The sequence below is a fragment of the Mesoplodon bidens genome (assembly GCF_964165515.1).
Source record: "Mesoplodon bidens genome assembly, chromosome: 15".
In the NCBI taxonomy this organism is placed as follows: Eukaryota; Metazoa; Chordata; class Mammalia; order Artiodactyla; family Ziphiidae; genus Mesoplodon; species Mesoplodon bidens.
Window position 1 is genome coordinate 68,885,958 of NC_138171.1, and position 20,661 is coordinate 68,906,618.

Sequence of the window (20,661 nt, forward strand, 5' to 3'; positions counted from 1 at the left end):
TTCCACACACACAGCAACCCATTTGAGTCCAGGACTTCGTTTCTGGCTTTTGAAAGGGAGGACTGGCACCCTTAAAAGTCAAGGGAAAAAAATGGTCCATTTGCCTTTTCTAATACAGAGGGACCAACATGCTAGAAAGTCAGACCTCAACTATGACAGCTCCTCCATGAATGTGGTGTGAACATGGGCTGGTTACTTGCCTTCTTTGGGCCTTGGTTTGCTCATCTATAAGTTGAGGATAATGATTCCTATCCCATAGAAGCAATGAAAAAGTGGTAAATACATATTTACAGTACTCCATAAAGATTAGTTCTGTGCTTCAATTCAGGATGCTTAAATTATTGGTGTGATTTCAGACTTGAGGCTTCCCTTGCTTCCAGCCTAACCTTTTGTTCACTCATCTGTTAAATCCTCAATGATCAGGACTGTGCATCCTTTATCTTTCTGGGACTGGGGTTAAGTACAGTACCCAGAGTATGCATGGTAAGGGCTAAATAAGTACTTTTTTGGGCACAATTTTGATTTGTTAATAAATTTTCCATTGTTATTGACAGTCCTTAGAATGAGACGCAAATTCTATTGATGACCTCACAGCAGCCTGCACCCTCCTGTTGCCATCAGGCTCCCCCTTGTACCCCCGTGTTCTGCTCAGCCTCACGAAGCCTGAAATGCCTGAAACTGTTCTTTTTTTTTTTAATTGGAAAATAGTTGATTTACAACATTGTGTTAGTTTCAGGTGTACAGCAAAGTGAATCAGTTATACATATACATGTATCCACTCTTTTTTTTTTTTTTAGATTCTTTTCCCGTATAGGCCATGACAGAGTATTGAGTAATTCCCTGTGCTATACAGTAGGTTCTCATTAGTTATCTATTTTATATATGGTAGTGTGTAAATGTCAATCCCAATCTCCCAATTTATCCCTCCCCCCCTTTTCCCCTGGTAACCATAAGTTTGTTTTCTACATCTGTGACTCTATTTCTGTTTTGTAAATAAGTTCATTTGTACCCCTTTTTTTAGATTCCACATATAAGCAATATCATGATATTTGTCTTTCTGTGTCTGACTTACTTTACTCAGTATGACAATCTCTAAGTCCATCCATGTTGCTTCAAATGGCATTATTTTGTTATTTTTTTATTGCTGAGTAATATTCCATTATATACATGTACCACATCTTCTTTATCCGTTCCTCGGTTGATGGACATTTAGGTTGCTTCCATGTCCTGGCCTTTATTGTAAAGAGTGCTGCAATGAACATTGGTGTGCATGCGTCTTTTCGAATTATCGTTTTCTCTGGGTATATGCTCAGGAGTGGGATTGCTGGGTCATATGGTAGTTCTGTTTTTAGCTTTTTAAGGAACCTCCATACTGTTCTCCATAGTGGCTGTACCAATTTACATTCCCACCAACAGTGTAGGAGGGTTCCCTTTTCTCCACACCCCTCCAGCATTTATTGTTTGTAAATTTTTTGCTGATGGCCATTCTGACCGGTGTGAGGTGAGCCTGAAACTTTTCAAGTTGTGGATATATCCACTTTCACAGATTCTTTTGCAGGTAATTTTGTTCAGGGGCCTTCATTCATGACAAATGTGTTCATTTGATCAACGAACACTCATTAAGCAACTGTCTATTACAGGTGCTTAGGTAGGCACAGGAGATACAAAGAAGAATAAATTTCCTCCAGCCTTACCCACCCTTCCCCAGTCTAGTGGAGAAGACAGGAGAAACCAAAGGCTGCCTCGAAGCTTCACGTGCAAAATGCTGTAGGGATGCTGAGGACATGTTTGCTATTTCATTGCTTGGATATGCTGGGTAACAAACAGCCCCAAATCTCGGTGGCTAAGAAGAATACAAATGCTGTTTATTACTCATGCTACCAAATGTGCACGTCAGGGGTGTGGGATTCTGATATCAGTTACTCAGGGACCAGGCTGATGGAAGATTCATCCTGACAGATGTTTCCATGAAGGCTTAGCCAAGAATGCGCAAGGTCGTGAGTCAGACACTGGCTGTGAAAGTCTGCCTAGAAAGGGCAGACAGCCTGTCGTTTTGTTCACATTTCATTAACCAAAGCATACGGCATGGCCCCATCTAACCATGCAGCGGGCCTACACGTGTGCTCCTTCCAGGTCTTGGAACAAGAAGAAATGGGATATTTGTCCACAGGCTGAAAGGCCATCCAAGTTGGAATCCAGCTGTTGGGTGTTTTATTGAATTGTCCCTCCCAGTGTCCTTTCTCAGCTAATAATTCTGTCCTGGGTGTACACAAAAGCTGTGTCCTGGGAGAAGGGCTCTCTGAGTCCATTCACTTGGTATTTGTCATTCTCTTTCGTGGACCCGGACCTGGTGGGTGCTACCCAGAGAGAGGTCCTGCCCTCCGGGAGCTCACAGGGTGGTTGAGTCCAAGGTACGACTGCAGTTTGTTGGAAAGTCACGTGTTGGGTACACACACAGTATGACAGGGCCACCAAAAGAGGATCGGGAAGGCTCTGTGGGAGGCTGAGTGTTACCACACCTGGCAGACTGGGTTTCCCAATGTTCTTTCCAGGGGACCAGGGAGCAGCAGGCATCACGGGGGCAAGGGGTGGGGGAGCACCAGGACAGATCAAAGCGTCTAAAAGAGAAGCATGACGTCACCCATTGCTGCAGGGGAGGAGTTGGGCAGTGTCAAGACCCCAAATTTTGGTGCGATCCCCAAGGGGCCAGTCAAGCTGCTCTAGGTATTTTGTGATTAAAAAAGTAAAGAGGGGCTTCCCTGGTGGTGCAGTGGTTGAGGGTCTGCCTGCCGATGCAGGGGACACGGGTTTGTGCCCTGGTCCGGGAGGATCCCACATGCTGCGGAGCAGCTGGGCCCGTGAGCCATGGCGGCTGATCCTGTGCGTCCAGAGCCTGTGCTCCGCAATGGGAGAGGCCACAACAGTGAGAGGCCCACGTACCACAAAAAGAAAAAAAAAAAAAAAAAAATTACCAAAAAACCCCCAAACAAACCCTGGATGAGAGAAGGGCGTTGTGTTGGTCGCAGCCGCACAGATTCCTTTCACTCCCGTGTTTTAAGGGAGCCTGGCCTTTTCAGGTGTGTTGATCTTCACTGTGGGCCGCTCCATTGGATCAATACGTAACTAGTACGTCTAAAGATGCCGTGAAAGCCCCTGCTGCATTAAAAAAAAAAACCCAAAAAACTCTCCATCCCCTTCAAACCTCCATTTAGACTCATCAAACTCAGGCCTCAGGAAAGCGGCCAGGAGAGAGAAGCAGGCCGCTGATTGCCGTTGCCTTGGTAAGGCGAATCCGCTCCCTCCAGGCTCTGTGGTTTCCATGGGAACAGCACTGCTTGCCTCTGCCGCCCCGGGGCTGGCAAGATGTGCTGGAAAGAAAATTGGGGGAGCGAAAGAGGAGCAGAAAGAGACTTTGAGGATTTTGAAGGTGTTTGGGGGAACCCTCAGCTGGATGTGTTGCTGTTCCTAGCCTGACACGGGAACCTCGGGCTCCCAACAGCCCGAACAGGAAAGCACTTACCAGAGGCTCACGCACTCACGCAGCTGCTTCGGACTGAACGCCACCCTGGAGAAACAGACGCAGAGGCCAGGCAGGCAGGAGTTGGTGACTGGTGGATTTTAACACCAACACTGTGAGGAATGTGTCCTCAGCCCCCTGCCGGGCAGCATTCCACCATCATTATAATTAGGAAGAAATGCAGCAGGTACCCGGGAAACATGGCGGGAGGTGTTTCACACACGCTGTCTGTGCTCTTCCCAGCAACACTGCACGGATGGCATCCACACACCATCTCACAGGTGAAGGAGGTGGGCTCAGAGAGGAGAAAAGATAACCTGTGAGTGGTATAGGTGGGATGTGAACCCAGCCCTCATGCTCCATGGTGGGTTCTTACATGGAATCTAACCAACAGTCCCAGGATAACGTTAAGTTCCCAGCGATGGTGAGCACCCTAGCTCAGGCCTTAAGAAATGCCCTTGGTTCTTTCGGATTTGGATGCAAGAAGCGCCGCCAAGTGGAGGGCGGCTGGTATGGCATCAGTACCGCCATCAGCTCTGCGGGGAGGCACTGCAGGCCCCGCCTGGTTTTACAGATGAGGAAACTGAGGCCAAGAAGTGCCAGGCAGAGTCCTCCAGTCCAGCGGTCCACCCTGTCTCCGTTCACTCTTCTTGGGCAACTGCAGCTCTTCTGAAAGCGCCATTTCTGGGGCGTGTTTGTGGCCCAGAGTCTGTGCCAGCCTCAGGTGGGGCTTCCTCAGCCTCAGAGAAGCAAGCTCAGCCACTGCCAGCAGCTGTTTTCTTGAACGGTAGGGCCAGCCGGGGAAGGCTGACTCACTTCATCCCCGGTCAGTGTCCCAGTCCCCTCCCTTCAGAGCTCTTCATCCTGCTGACACTTATTAGGCACCTGCTGTATGCACTGACCGTACTGTGTGTGTGGACTGGAGGGAGCGGAGACGAGGAACCGCAGCCATTTTTCAGATGGGCCAACAGGTGGATTGAGGCCCGCAGAGGTGGAGTGACACGTCGACAGAGGCCACACCGTGGGAGGCCTGGGTGTGACCCTCACAGCTCCAGATGCCCAACTGAGGACGCTTTCCATGGCCAGTCATGGGTTCCAACAGGAGGAGACACCCTTGACCGGGGACTAGGAGTTTCCGGTTGGTGATGAATCAGGCACCAGGCCAGGAAGACGGGGACACTGCCAAGCCTCCCACTCCCCAGAGAGAGAGGGAGGAGGGTCCCTGAGCCGTAAGGAAGGAGGAGCCTGAAGGAGAGTGCTGTGGTCCCCAAGCCCACTCCCCACTCCCGTCCCCCACCCCACCCCCACCCAACACGTGCTTGGCCAGGACTTTGGACAGCATTCAGCCCCTCCGGCATCAGCACTGGACTCTGTGGGTCCTTCCCCATCCAAGGGCACAGCCCTCAGCCTGGTCCTGTCCAAGAGCCCCAGCCAGGCCCCAGGGTTGGCTGGGCATCCAGACCTCTGCCGAGACCCTCCCCTACCAAAACTCAAAGCCCGGAGGATCCACCTGGTCATGGTCATTCCACTCACTGTTGAGTGCCAAGGGGATTTAAAAACCAAAATGCCTGGATTCGAAACATAAATGTATCACATACTGACATAGTACCCTTGATCAAACCGTTCCTGCAGGTGCTGGTAGAGAGGCAGGGATGACGGAGCTGGCACGGTGTGGGCGCCTTGCAGACGCAGACTGGCGAGGCTGCCTGCACCGTGGCCTTCACTCCCTGCTGCCCTCAGCCAGGGTGGGGTAGGAGGGATGAAGGTAGCTGGCTTCCATGTATCAGCACCAGAGGTGCCTCGATGCCCCCTCACTTTTCCCACCTCCTCCTCGCTGATGGTTAGCGGTCCCCACGCGTGAATGTTCTGCGTGCCACCCATCACAGGGCAGACCCTGGTTTCCGTTTCCCCAGGATGACGGCTGTCCTGATTGATACACTAACCAGGCTGACCAACCAGTCTCCACTTCTGGGGGTAGGTGGGCAATGGGATGGCCACATTTACCCAGGAACTGCCTGGTGCTGAAAAGCCCCATGGCAGCTGCACAGAGAAATGCAAAGGAACAAACAGCCCACCTGCTTCCCGCTGGTGTGTGGAGGCAGAATTTAGATCAGATCAGGTGCCCTGCTTGGAGGGGGCCCCCAGAAGGAAGAGGTTACCGGGTGGAGTAAGATGGGAAATAGATGCCGGGAGCCGGGATCACAGCAGTGAGGGTGGCCCCGGCCCGTCTGCTGGGTGCGTGGTCCTCGTTGTGGAACCGCTACCATGGTGTCCAGTCCGGCTGCCCCTCGGGTTCCTCATCTACAGCACGGGAGCAGCAGCTTCCCGTCCCGGGTCAGAGGCATAGTGGGTGCGAAGTGCAGGGCCCATGCCTGCCAGAGCAGAGCTCACTGCGTGTGCCGTTGTCAACTCTGCACAAGTCTGTGTGGTCGTCCTGCCCTCAGAGTCTCCGTCTCTTCCCATCCTGGCCTGTCAGCAGCCAGCCCATCCCACAGACGAAGGGCACATCAGGTGGAGCAGCGTGGCTGTGGGCGGGGCTTATCATCTTCAGAACCACAGAGTGGGGCGCAGGGTCGGCCAGGTCCAGGCGCACGGTGGGCTGGACGGTGACAGGAAATCTGGGCTCTGGGTGCCCGAGGGTGAGAGACAGGCCTGCCCTGCAGAGTTCCCTCTCCTTAGCTTTGCCTCACAGCGGCCATCAGCGTCCTGGGTTTGGAAGGTGGGCAAAAAGGATGATTTCTCATGGTTTCTGCACTGTACTGGACTCCCTGGGGAGGGGAGGGCAATGTGTTATAGAAGTGAGAACCGGGAGGGAGTCGTAAGAGGTCCAGGCCCCAGGCCAGGGCAGGAGTGGGACAAGGAAAGGAGGGACCGAGGGACAGTTTAGAGCAGGGACTTAATCCTGTGTGTGCCACGGACCCCTGGGTAATCCCTGAAGCCTGCAGACCTCTGCTCGGGAAAACATTTCAGTGTTTGCAAGATGTGTGCGGTGACAGAGGGAGACTGAACCACTGAAATGAAGTAGTCACTGTGTTAGAAGGTAGACCTGCACGATCGTGGTTCCCGTGTTTTCTCATGAACCCTTGGTCACAGGTGGCGGTCTGCAAGCCACCCTCAGGCTAAAGTGATGAGTGAGCCATGCGGATGGCAGGACAGAGGACCATGAACGTGTCTCCTGGGGGCAGAGCCCGGGTGCTTCTAGCACAGCTGCAGTTTGTTGCCTCCGTTCTTATCTGGAGGAAACACCAAATTCCAGTTAGAGATTTGTGAACATGAAGATGTAATCTTTCCTCATCCAGGTTCGTGGACCCCATATCAGAACGAGGATGGCAGCGCTGTCCCAGACCTCCTGCCCTGAACGTGTTGTCACCTGTACTGAGCTGGTTTTCTCTCTCCCCTCTGTAGCCCTGCACGAGTTCCCCAATGACATCTTCACCAACGAGGACAGAAGGCAGGGGGCGGTGGTCCTCCACGTGCTCTGTGTAAGTACCCCTCTGGTGGCCCTGCCTTCAGGGCCGGAGGGAAGGCCTGGCGGGGGTCTGGGGGTGGGGGGTGCAGAGAGGTGCCCTCAGAGGAGTCTCCCCTCCTGCTCACATACCTGGTGGGTGGCCTGTGAGCCCCATGGAGGGTGATCTCCAAATGTACTTTTTAAAAAATGTTTTTATTGAAGTATAGTTGATTTACAATGTTTCCGGTGTGGAGCATGGTGATTCAGTTACGTAATATATATATGTGTATATATATGTAGTGTACCTATTCTTTTTCAGATTCTTTTCCATTATAAGTTATTACAAGATATTGAGTATAATTCCCTGTGCTTTACAGTTAGTCCTTGTTGTTTATCTATTTTATATATGGAAGTGTGTATCCAAATGCACTGTTTCTAAGAGGCCACAGGTGTGTACACTGGAAGCTACCTGGATTTTTCTTTCCCTGATACCCATGCCCAGGGCGTGGGTTCTGAGGTCAGGCAGAGCATGGGCTCTCTCTGCTGAAATGCCACCTTCTTGGGGAGGCCTTCCTTTCCCAACCAGCCTTTGTAGACTGCCTGTCCTTCCCCTTACCCGGCTTTACTTTTCTCCACAGCACCGAGCACTCTGTGACATAATATTATAGAGTTATTTGTGTATTGCCCGTCACCCTCACTCACACATCAGCCCCATGAGAACAGGGACGTGGTTTTGTGCGTGGCTTCCTTCCCAGACCTGTTTGTGGCACATGATGGGGCCAAAGTATTTGTTAAATTCGTGGATTAAATGTAATGGCACATAGTAGGTGGTCCATAAAAGTGTGTTCTGGCTCTTAATATCCACCACTGCCCCAGCACTTCGTCCACAGGCCCAGTGGCTTGAAGGCCTTTGATTTTCCTTGTCCCCATTCGGAGAGCTTGGGGAGGGTGCAGGGGTGAAGCTGTCTCGAAGGAGTGGCTGCAGAACCAGAAAGACCCAGGGCAGAGGCTCCACTGGGTTCGTCACTGTGCTTTCCCACCTCGGCGGCATTCGCTCTCCCCCGGAATGCTCTTAATTCCATTCCGGTTATTTATTGCTGGGAAACAGTCTCCAAATTTAGTGACCCACCCAATAACCACTTTCTGTTTCTCGTGGGTTCCAGGGGTCAGTAGTTCAGAAAGGGCACAGAGGGGATGCTGTACCCCCGGATCCGGGGCCCGGGGTGGGACGATTCGGTTTGCTGGTGGTGACGCCGGTGGCTGGGGCTGGAGCCATTGCTGCCCACTCCCTTGTTTGCTGTCCATGTCTGCAGTGCCCAGAGGACTAGCCCGGCTGCGACTGCTGACCAGAGCACCTCGGTGTGGCCCCTCCAGCGTGGCTCCACGTGGCAGCTGAGGGTTTGCAGAGGGAGGGTCACGGTGACAAGGAAGAAGCCCGTGGCCTGAATGGCCCGGCCTCGGAAGTCACACTCATCGTTTCTAGCGGCCTCTATTGCAGTCACACATACACCATGACTCAGGGGAGGGGACAGAGACCTTACTTTTCCATCCACACCTGACCTGAGTAGGTCAGTGGGCACACCCTGGGCTCTGGAGTCAGACCAGATGTGGGTTGGGGCCCAGTTCTGTGCTCCTTGCTTTGTGCGTGGCTTCTGGTGAGATATTTACCCTCTGGACCCGTAAGCTGCCCTCAGAGTGACTCCCTTCCTGGTGAATGTCTTTCCCCACTCACCCCAACCGGCCAATACTCTGCCTGAAAAAAAGGCATGAGGGATCTTCTGTCAGCAAAGACATTCTCTAAAAATACCAAACGACAAAGCAGACTCTGCAGCCTCCTGCCCTTCAGGACAATTACAGGCACAGAGCAGTTACTGTGGATGCCAGCTGCCACCCCTGGCACCAGGGAGCCTTCCCGGTCACCAGGCTGAGAAGGCTCAGGCACTGCGTCGGGTCCAGAACGCCCCAGCAGGCTTAGCGCCCTGATGCCTCGGCATCTGAGAGATGAGGCTTCCACTCTCGGCCCGGGCCCGACGGCATGAGCTTCCGTCTCCCAAGGCAGTGCTGTTGTCGGCCGATGGCGGGGCTCCACCTCCCACTGGGGTCCTGTGAATCCAGCTGAAGGCAGAGGAGGGTGCGTGTGCCTTGTCCTTCATGAGCCGAGGGTCCCCGTAAGGCCTCTGCCCTCTGTGGCAGTGCATCCCAGGCAGGCATGAAGGCCAAGCAGACAAACAAGGGTAATTCCCCCCTTTGCTTAAAGGTGCTTTTTTCCCCCACATGCCTAAAAGAGTGAACATAAGCCTGCAGCTTCACACTTTGTCATCACTGGTTCTGATCCCCATCCTCGGCCCTGGGCCCTGCATCATAGAAACCACAGGGCAGGGAGTCCAGGGGACAAGGTCAGTGTCCACCCCTTCAAGACCACGCTCCAGGCACCCAGAATTTCAGAATTCTCCACCCAGGCAGCCTGGACCTGTGGCCAAGGCCTGCGCAGGCCTCCTCCCCGGACCCACCTCTCAGAGGGAGGAGACCCCGGTGGAGAAGCCTGACCTGCTGCCTAGGGGGGGTCCACGTGCAGGCAGGTGCAGGACGGGGCCGGGCTCGGCCCAGGAGGGGCCCCTCTTCTCCACCTGTCAGGGTGGGCCTGCTGGTGGCCTCCCCAGGGTCAAGGAGCAAGTCTATGTTATCCTACCCTTGAGAGTATAAGCCCCCTGGGGGGACCTGAGCACCACGAGAAACCCTTATGCAGCGTCTGAAGAGTCACACAACAAAAGCTGCTCAGTCCCTGATTGTTCAGCACTGAGACAACCATTCTTTTTACCCCTCCACCCACTATGGCACCCAGCACATTTAAGGCGCTCAGAAATTGTCAGATGAACGTTGTTGGATGTAAGAAAGGCTGCCAGGGCTAACCTGAGCCATTTCGGTGGCCAGTGAACAGATAAATGCATGAGTCAGAGCTACAGGAGCTACATACAGGTTCCTGCACTCAGCCTGCTGGAAAGCATCTCCAAGCCCCTGCAACATGGTGGCACCGGGCTGGACCCTTCTAAAAGCCCGAACATGGCTCACCCTGCAGGAGCCTGCTGTCTTGTAGGCAGGCCCACCTCTGGACCGCTCCCACGGTGTGTGAGCGTGGCCGTGGTCCCTCCCCAGTGCCGTGGGAACGCAGTGAAGGCTCCATCCAGTGCTGGGGGGCAGCTGAGTGGGTTTGAAAAGCGGGCAGGCATTTTCTAAAGGAGAAGGGGGAAGGGATTCCAGGCAGGAACCAGAAACCTGTGATCGAAGATGTAGACCCTCGAGTCCAGGGGGTCTGGAGTGAGCGGAAACTAAGGTGGGAGGGTGGGAGGTACCAAGAGGGGACTCGGCTGCTGGCTTGGAAGTGTGGGGAAGCAGCCCCCAGTCGCCATCCCTCCTCGCCTGGGGAATTGGATCAGGCACGGCCAGAGGTGACCCAGAGCAGCCTGCTCCCCAGTCAGGCGACAAAGGTCCAGGAAGTCCAGCAAGGAAGGCTCAGGGCCATTTGGGGAGGGGTCCCAGAATCCAGGTCTCAGGACATTATAAATGGGATGTGGGGACTCATCATCTGGCCTCCTCCAGTGAGGGGAGGGAAGCCCTCTGTGGGAGGGTCCCAGAGCTGTGTCCTGTCACCCCAGCCTGCCCCAGGGAGAGGGCCCCGGGAACCGACTGGCAGTAATTTGGGGTCTCCACCAGAGTGCCTGAGCCTTTCAGAGTATAACCCAAAACCTGATGAAACTTTACATTTGCACCTAAACTCACGTACCCCTTTCCACACAGACCCTGTGAGTTTGCTTTTCATGGGAGGCTTTTCACGTAGCTGCTGACCTCAGCCGGGTGCTGGCCTCTGGTCACAGGTGGTTCCAAGGACTCCCCGAAACAATCCTTCAATCTTACTTGTCAAAAAAGCTTACCTCTCTTTTTCTTTTCTTTCACGCAAATACTTCCCTCTTTTGTGTGAGCTTTGTGGAAATCACGTAGCCATTTCTGGTTAAAATTTCCCCACACTGTGACTTTAACGTTCCCTTGGCTCTTTCTGGTTTTGTGGCTGTCAGAAATGCTCAGGCCATAGGCTTCCCTGGTGGCGCAGTGGTTGAGAGTCCGCCTGCCGATGCAGGGGACGCGGGTTTGTGCCCCGGTCTGGGAAGATCCCACATGCCGCGGAGCGGCTGGGCCCGTGAGCCATGGCCGCTGAGCCTGTACATCCGGAGGCTGTGCTCCTCAACGGGAGAGGCCACAACAGCGAGAGGCCTGCATACCGAAAAAAAAAAAAAAAAAGAAATGCTCAGGCCTGAGATTGCACTAGAAAAAGAGTCCTTCCAACTTTCTTTCCATATGGGTTCCTTCCTAGAGTGGAAATCCGTCGTCTGTGTAACTTTATCAACAATGACTATCCCCAAGGAAACACACTTGTCTGAGAACCTGCTTTACAGTCAGCCTGTTCTAACGTCGAGATGCTGAAAGCAGTGTTCCTGGTCTGTGAGGAAATATGCACCCTAGAAACTCATGGGCCCTGCCCCAAATGGACAAACAAGCCTGGAAATAACTTTCTGGAATCATGCTTTTGTTGGTGATTTATAAATACCCTGTGAAATTTTGCTGCTTATCCTGCATGTAGACAGCTGAATCTTTGTGATTGTGAGCCACGCTCCACATTTTCTCTTCCAGTGAAGAAGCTGTAAGTAATCAATATTTGAGATTATTTCTCAAGACTGGTCTGTCTTTAATAAATCAGCCTCCACAGCAGAAGTAAATGCCCCCTGTGTACCTTGTTAGCTTTCGAAGGGATTCTGCCTAAGTTTTGAGCCTTCTTTTTGCACTTTTAATGTGATTCCTCTCTTTCGGCGGGCAGAGATTTCTACGTGCTTGGGTGTGAGGTGGTAAAGTATCGCACTCCTGGAAATGGACATGGAGGCCTTACAAATGCAAATTCTACTAAGTGAGTCTGGAAGATGGGCTGTCCAGTGACTCAGACCCACCCATGGACCAGCCCAGGAAAGAAACATCAATGAGAATGTTTCTGACATCCATCCTTATATGCTAAAACCTAGACACTCTGTGCCCACGAAAGAGACTTCTTCCTCCGAGGAGCTTTTAGGGTCACATCAGGCTTCCCAGGGTGGCCAAAGGGATGCTCAGGCCACCAGGAGGTGTCTGCCCGCCTGCCTTCAGCCAGCTCTGTCCAGTGGGGGGACTCCCTTGTCCATATCTCCATCCTCACTGCATCCCAGTGTCCATTTTAGTGGCTCCCACGTGAGGAGAGGAGGTGGGCTCCCAGCAGCGTGGGTGTTTGAGAAGCACAGGCAGGAGCCGTGTGCTGGGCCATCGTGCGAGGCTTCCGCCCAGGGAGGTGCTCCAGGAGCAGCAATGGGACCATTCATGTCAGTCCCTGCAGCATCCCCATAGGATGGTGTCCAGGGCTGGATCCCCAAGGTTGGTGGTCTCCCCAAGCCCCCAGCTCCTGTCCCCATTTCTCTCCTCTTTCTCTGCCCCGGAAGTTTTTAATCTGGTCTGGGAATTGGGGAAACTCACTCTGTGAGCCTGCATCCAGATTCTCCCTTATTCCCAGATCAGCTTTTTTTTTTTTTTTTTTGCGGTACGTGGGCCTCTCACTGTTGTGGCCTCTCCCATTGTGGAGCACAGGCTCCGGATGTACAGGCTCAGCGGCCATGGCTCACGGGCCCAGCCACTCCGCGGCATGTGGGATCTTCCCGGACCGGGTCACGAACCCGTGTCCCCTGCATCGGCAGGCGGACTCTCAACCACTGCGCCACCAGGGAAGCCCCCAGATCAGCTTTCTGAACTCAAGAACTTGCTCATTTCTGTCTCGTGATTCCATGAAGACCTCGTCTCCCCAGAGCTTCAGAGGAAAACAACTGGCACTGCAGGAAGGCCTCTGGGACAGAGGTGGGGAAATGTGATTGGGATTCAAGGGTGAGGCTGTTCAGATATCGTCCTCCCTCTGCAGTTGTAGTCTCTCCAGGTCCAGTCTGTATTTCCTTGATGTCGCGGCATTGCCCGCCTAGCCCAAGCAGAGTGCCTGCGTGCCCTGGCTCTCTCTGTCCCGCCCCCTCTAGGCCATCTCTGCCCCCGAGCTGGCCCCGGCTCCCCCTGGTGTCCTCTGCCCCTGCTCTGCTTGCTCACTCCCCGCCCCACCTGCACTGTTCACTGTCCCTTAATTCACAACCCCCGGAAGCCTCGTGTTTTTCCTGCCAGACCATGGGTCACCAGCCGACCCGACGCTTGGTCAGGTCTTTATCAGTCAGGGTGACTGAAGCACAGGAGGGTGGGCGGATCCTGAAGGGGGACTCTTGGCTTGGCAGCCTGCACCCTAACTCCAAGCTAACCCCCCACCCAGAGCGAGGTGAAGGCTACTTTGGATGTGCTCCTTGGGAACCTGGGGGAGAGGCCTGTCTCAGGTGGGAAGGACTCCCTTCCTCTCCCTGACTCCTCCGAGCTCAATCCCCTTTCAGTCCCGGGGGAGGGGGTTCTCTGGAAGGGGCCTCACTGGTGGATGTCATTTCCTTGTGGGCTGGGCTGCTTCCAGTTATCTGTTTAATTATAATGTCTGGAAAATGGTTTCCCTGGATCCACTCCCTTCCCTGGGGCCTAGATTGCTTTTGTTAAGAGCCAAAGAATAAACTAATTGATGCCCTAGCCGGTTCTCAGGGGATGGAGGGGCCGGGGTACCAGCAGGAGGTGGAGGAGGTCCTTCCTGCCCACCCCCCCCACCCCTACCCCCCCACCCACCCCGCGCTGACTTGGAGAGGCAGCTTTGCATGTCAAAGCTCCACCTCAGCCCCAGGGGTTATTTTTAGCTATCCAAGGCCATCCTTTTGCTTTTTTGGGCCTGAGACTGGTATAGACCAGCGCTATCTAGTAGAACTTTTTGTGCTGATGGAGGTGTTCTCTCTCTGCTCCTTCCAATACCGGGGCTGCTGGCCACCTGTGGCTACTGAGCATTTGAAGTGTGGTTAGTCTGACTGAGAGGTTAGTCTGATTTTAAATTTTATTATAATTAATATAAATTTAAATAGCCACAAGTGGAAGGGTCTCCCCTAGAAAACCTAGAGATGAATTCTAATTCAGCATCATCCCTCCCTTTGCTTATGTTGTCAACTCAAAATCACGAAGCAGAGGTGGCCGGGAATAAAAGGTCACCAGGAAAGAGGCGCTGCTCCTTTACCCCAGCCTCTGATGGATTTAGTAGCTCCAAGAAACGGGATGCAGAGATGGCGCTGCCAGGCCACCAGGATGGGATGTTTGATGAGAGAGTAGGACACTGAGATTAGGAGTGAGAAAGTTTGTATATCACCAACATGCTGGGGGGCTTTGGAACAAGTTACAGAACTTCTCCTGGCCTCAATTTCCACATCTGTAAAGTGGGAGCACATAGTAGATAACTCAGGAAATGTTAGGTTCTTTAGTCTTCACCTTCTCCCCACCCCACGTCCCTCTAAGGGCAGCTCACCTGTGCTTAAAAGGACCAGAGACAGACCCACTGGGAGACAGCCCCGTCCTTGAGAGCACCAGGACAGGGAGTGTCCCAGAGACCTCTGTGCAACTGGCATTTCCGCCAAGCCCAGGGCTCTGGGAGAGGGGCTGCCGCAGGGGTTTTAACATTTAAGGGGACCCACAGGATCTGGTCAGCAAGGTCCTGGCACAAACTCACTGGTGAGGTAGACGTGTTTAGTTAAGGGATTTCACCCTGGAAGAGAAAAATGATTAGAGGAGCTTGTGGAATTTCCTGTTTACTCTTGGAAAAGTGCTGAGCATGTCCTTAATTTGTCAGTGTCAAGTCAAAGCTAAAACTGGTGTCCAGAGAGGATTAGTACAAAGAGGGTAAATTATGTTCCGATAGATCTTAAGTTACTCACTCCTCTCCTTGCATGAGACCGAGCTCGTTCAGACGACCCAGGGCTGACCATTAGGCACCATGGGCTGCACACAGGTTGGCTGGTGGTTGATTCTCCAGGACCCAGAGCTGGATATAAAGCCTGGCGGTTTAGAGCATGCACTTTGAGTGAAACCCACCTGAGTGTCAGTCCTGGCTTTTCTACCGATAAGCCGCGTAGCCATGACAAGCTGCTTTACCTTGCCAAGCCCCAGTTTCCCCATCGGTCACTGGAGGTAAATGCAGCACCCATCTCATCTGGCTGCTTTCAGGAATGCATGAAGATAGGCGTGCAAAGCTCTTGGCAGAGCATCTGGCGCTGCCTGGATAATGCCCCACCTGTACCCACTTAGTATTTACAGCTTGTGCGTGCCTGCCTGACTCCCATCATCCAGCCCCCGTGACTCTGGGCTTTTTCTGGTCCCCAGAGCCCATTCTACCAGAATGCAGGGCAGCGCAGATGTGCCAGGAAATCACCAGCCCCCAGGAGTAGCCCTCAGACAGAGAGGGGTTGGTGAATAAATACCTCGATTCCCTCGGATGTGCTTACGGAAACGCCACCCTGTCTCCCGCAGTTGTCCAAGCAGGGATAAGCTCTAGGTGCCCATCCAGCATCTTGCTGGATAACATGCCTTGATGAGCTGCCCGTTCTTCCCCAACTCATTTTCCTGCTCTTCTCTGTGGGGCGCTTCCTGAGATTCCTCCCTCCCAGTTAAAAGACTTGCACTGGAATCCTGGAATCCAGTTCTGCTTCTGAGGCAAAGGCTGAATAGATATCACCTACCATTATTACTATCCGTTCCCTCTCTAAAGCCCATGAGGCTACAGGAGATGCAGAATTCTGAGACTCCAGCCCCTTCTGGACAGGCACAGACTAAGGTGCGACACGAGTTGATCCACTGTCTCTTTGGTTCACGTCCTGAACCCAGCGCAAGAGAGAAAGAAGCTTGAGGGGAATGAGCTTTGGAGTAGACAGTGTCACATTGGATCTTATGAGGAGCCCCAAATGGTGATGGGAGAGAGCGTGCACATTGCTTAGATAGCAAACGTTTACCCATGGGGACTGGACACCCGCAGCCTGCTGTATGCTCCTCTTCATCTTACTTATCTAAGTTATCACTTGGTCCACCCTTCCCCACTCTAATTATTTTATTTTCCTTTATTTTCTTACATACAAAACAAACTTAATTTTTGTGTTCCTCTGAGATGACATTGCCAACAGTCCCAGTTTGTGAATAATAGTTCTATACTGACTACAATTTTGTAGTATTTTTTCCTCTGTAAAGTGTAAGTTCAAAAGCTAAACACACAATGAGATACTGATACTTAGCCTAAAGAACTAGTCTTTAGCAAACACTGAACAAATCAATCTGGAAAGAATAGCCCATTACATGCTCTAATTTATGAGAAAACACTCCATGTATTTTTCTTTTTGAATTTTATTTATTTTTTTATACAACAGGTTCTTATTAGTCATCCATTTTATACATATTAGTGTATACATGTCAATCCCAATCTCCCAATTCATCACACCACCACCACCCCCGCCACTTTCCCCCCTTGGTGTCCATACATTTGTCCTCTACATCTGCGTCTCTATTTCTGCCCTGTGAATTGGTTCATCTGTACCATTTTTCTAGGTTCCACATAAATGCGTTAATATACGATATTTGTTTTTCTCTTTCTGACCTACTTCACTCTGTATGATAGTCTCTAGATCCATCCACCTCTCTACAAATGACCCAATTTCGTTCCTTTTTATGGCTGAGTAATATTCCATTGTATATATGTTCCACATCTTCTGTCGATGGACACTTAGGTTGCTTCCATGACCTGGCTATTGTAAATAGTGCTGCAGTGAACACTGGGGTGCATGTGCCTTTCTGAATTATAGTTTTCTCTGGGTATATGCCCAGGAGTGGGATTGCTGGGTCATATGGTAATTCTACTTTTAGTTTTTTAAGGAACCTCCATACTGTTCTCCATAGTGGCTGTATCAATTTACATTCCCACCAACAGTGCAAGAGGGTTCCTTTTTTCTCCACACCCTCTCCAGCATTTGTTGTTTGTAGATTTTCTGATGATGCCCATTCTAACTGGTGTGAGGTGATACCTCATTGTAGTTTTGATTTGCACTTCTCTAATAATTAGTGATGTTGAGCAGCTTTTCATGTGCTTCTTGGCCATCTGTATGTCTTTGGAGAAATGTCTATTTAGGTCTGCCCATTTTTGGATTGGGTTGTTTGTTTCTTTAATATTGAGCTGCATGAGCTGTTTATATATTTTGGAGATTAATCCTCTGTCCGTTGATTCGTTTGCAAATATTTTCTCCCGTTCTGAGGGTTGTCTTTTTGTCTTGTTTGTAGTCCTTTGTTGTGCAAAAGCTTTTAAGTTTCATTAGGTCCCATTTGTTTATTTTTGTTTTTATTTCCATTACTCTAGGAGGTGGATCAAAAAAGATCTTGCTGTGATTTATATCAAAGAGTGTTCTTCCATGTTTTCCTCTGAGAGTTTTATAGTGTCCAGTCTTACATTTAGGTCTCTAATCCATTTTGAGTTTATTTTTATGTATGGTGTTAGGGAGTGCTCTAATTTCATTCTTTTGCATGTAGCTGTCCAGTTTTCTCAGCACCACTTATTGAAGAGACTGTCTTTTCTCCATTGTATATCCTTGCCTCCTTTGTCATAGATTAGTTGACCATAGGTGCATGGGTTTACCTCTGGCTTTCTATCCAGTTCCATTGATCTATATTTCTCTTTTTGTGCCAGTACCATATTGTCTTGATTACTATAGTTTTGTAGTATAGTCCGAAGTCAGGGAGTCTGATTACTCCAGCTCCATTTTTTTCCCTCAAGACTACTTTGGCTATTCGGGGTCTTTTGTGTCTCCATACAAACTTTAAGAATTTTTGTTCTAGTTCTGTAAAAAATGCCATTGGTAATTTGATAGCGATTGCATTGAATCTGTAGACTGCTTTGGGTAGTATAGTCATTTTCAAAATAGTGATTCTTCCAATGCAAGAACATGGTATGTCTCTCCATCTGTTTATGTCATCTTTAATTTCTTTCATCAGTGTCTTATAGTTTTCTGCATACAGGTCTTTTGTCTCCCTAGGTAGGTTTATTCCTAGGTATTTTATTCTTTTTGTTGCAGTGGTAAATGGGGGTGTTTCCTTAATTTCTCTTTCAGATTTTTCATCATTAGTGTATAGGAATGCAAGAGATTTCTGTGCATTAATTTTGTATCCTACAACTTTACCAAATTGATTGATTAGCTCTAGTAGTTTTCTGGTGGCATCTTTAGGATTCTCTGTGTACAGTATCATGTCATCTGCAAACAGTGACAGTTTTACTTCTTCTTTTCCAATTTGTATTCTTTTATTTCTTTTTCTTCTCTGATTGCTGTGGCTAGGACTTCCAAAACTATGTTGAATAATAGTAGTGAGAGTGGACATCCTTGTCTTGTTCCTGATCTTAGAGGAAATGCTTTCAGTTTTCACCATTGAGAATGATGTTTGCTGTGGGTTTGTCAGATATGGCCTTTATTATGTTGAGGTAGGTTCCCTCTATGCCCACTTTCTGGAGAGTTTTTATCATAAATGGGTGTTGAATTTTGTGAAAAGCTTTTTCTGCATCTGTTGAGGTGATCATATGGTTTTTCTTCTTCAGTTTGTTAATATGGTGTATCACATTGATTGATTTGCATATATTGAAGAATCCTTGCATCCCTGGGATAGATCCCACTTGATCATGGTGTATGATTCTTTTATTGTGTTGTTGGATTCTGTTTGCTAGTATTTTGTTGAGGATTTTTGCATCTATATTCATGAGTAATATAGGTCTGTAATTTTCTTTTTTTGTAGTATTTTTGTCTAGTTTTGGTATCAGGGTGATGGTGGCCTCATAGAATGAGTTTGAGAGTGTTCCTTCCTCTGAAATTTTTTGGAAGAGTTTGAGAAGGATGGGTGTTAGCTGCTCTCTAAATGTTTGATAAAATTCACCTGTGAAGCCATCTGGTCCTGGACTTTTGTTTGTTGGAAGATTTTTAATCACAGTTTCAATTTCATTACTTGTGATTGGTCTGTTCATATATTCTATTTCTTCATAGTTCAGTCTTGGAAGGCTATACATTTCTAAGAATTTGTCCATTTCTTCCAGGTGTCCATTTTATCGGCATAGAGTTGCTTGTAGTAGTCTCTTAGGATGATTTGTATTTCTGCAGTGTCTGTTGTAACTTCTCCTTTTTCATTTCTAATTTTATTGATTTGAGTCCTCTCCCTCTTTTTCTTGATAAGTCTGGCTAATGGTTTATCAGTTTTGTTTATCTTCTTAGAGAACTAGCTTTTAGTTTTATTGATCTGTGCTATTGTTTTCTTTGTTTCTATTTCATTTATTTCTGCTCTGATCTTTATGATTACTTTCCTTCTGCTAACTTTGGGTTTTGTTTGTTCTTCTTTCTCTAGTTCCTTTAGGTGTAAGGTTAAATTCTTTATTTGAGGTTTTTCTTGTTTCTTGAGGTAGGCTTGTATTGCTATAAACTTCCCTCTTAGAACTGCTTTTGCTGCATCCCATAGGTTTTGGATTGTCATGTTTTCATTGTCGTTTGTCCTAGGTATTTTTTAATTTCCTCTTTGACTTCTTCATTGATATCTTGGTTGCTTAGTAACACATTATTTAGCCTCCATGTGTTTGTGTTTTTACGTTTTTTTTCCCTGTAATTGATTTCTAATCTCATAGTGTTGTGGTCAGAAAAGATGCTTGATATGATTTCAATTTTCTTAAATTTACTGAGGCTTGATTTCTGACCCAAGATGTGATCTATCCTGGAGAATGTTCCATGAGCACTTGAGAAGAATGTGTAATCTGCTGTTTTTGGATGGAATGTCCTATAAATGTCAATTAACTCTATCTGGTCTATTTTGTCATTTAAAGCTTGTGTTTCCATATTAATTTTCTGTTTGGATGATCTGTCCATTGGTATAAGTGAGGTGTTAACGTCCCCCACTATTATTTTGTTACCGTCAATATCCTTTTTTATAGCTGTTAGCAGTTGCCTTATATATTGAGATGCTCCTGTGTAGGGTGCATATATATTTATAATTGTTATATCTTCTTCTTGGATTGATCCCTTGATCATTATGTAGTGTCCATCCTTGTCTCTTGTAACATTCTTTATTTTAAAGTCTATTTTATCTGATACAAGTATTGCTACTCCAGCTTTCTTTTGATTTCCATTTGCATGGAATATCTTTTTCCATCCCCTCACTTTCAGTCTGTATGTGTCCCTAGGTCTGAAGTGGGTCTTTTGTAGATAGCATACATATGGGTCTTGTTTTTGTATCCATTCAGCGAGCCTGTGTCTTTTGGTTGGAGCATTTAATCCATTCACGTTTAAGGTAATTATCGATATGTATGTTCCTATTACCATTTTCTTAATTGTTATAGGTTTGTTTTTATAGGTCCTTTTCTTCTCTTGTGTTTCCCACTTAGAGAAGTTCCTGTAGCATTTGTTGTAGAGCTGGTTTAGTGGTGCTAAATTCTCTTACCTTATACTTGTCTGTAAAGCTTTTGATTTCTCCATCGAATCTGAATGAGATCCTTGCCGACTAGAGTAATCTTGGTTGTAGGTTCTTCCCTTTCATCACTTTAAATATATCATGCCACTCCCTTCTGGCTTGTAGAGTTTCTGCTGAGAAATCAGCTGTTAATCTTATGGGAGTTCCCTTGTATGTTATTTGTCATTTTTCCATTGTTGCTTTCAGTAATTTTTCTTTGTCTTTAATTTTT

At 49.1% G+C, this 20,661-nt stretch overlaps 1 protein-coding gene across 1 annotated transcript in view; it reads left to right on the plus strand.

The window, feature by feature from the left end:
* SLC24A3 (solute carrier family 24 member 3) overlaps nucleotides 1-20,661 on the plus strand; it is a gene marked incomplete at its 5' end in the record, with an annotated part of 479,028 nt that overhangs the window by 275,064 nt on the left and 183,303 nt on the right. The window contains one exon of the mRNA XM_081256468.1: nucleotides 6,923-6,999. Coding sequence (XP_081112594.1) covers nucleotides 6,923-6,999 — 77 coding nt within the window. The remainder of the gene's footprint in view (nucleotides 1-6,922; nucleotides 7,000-20,661) is intronic.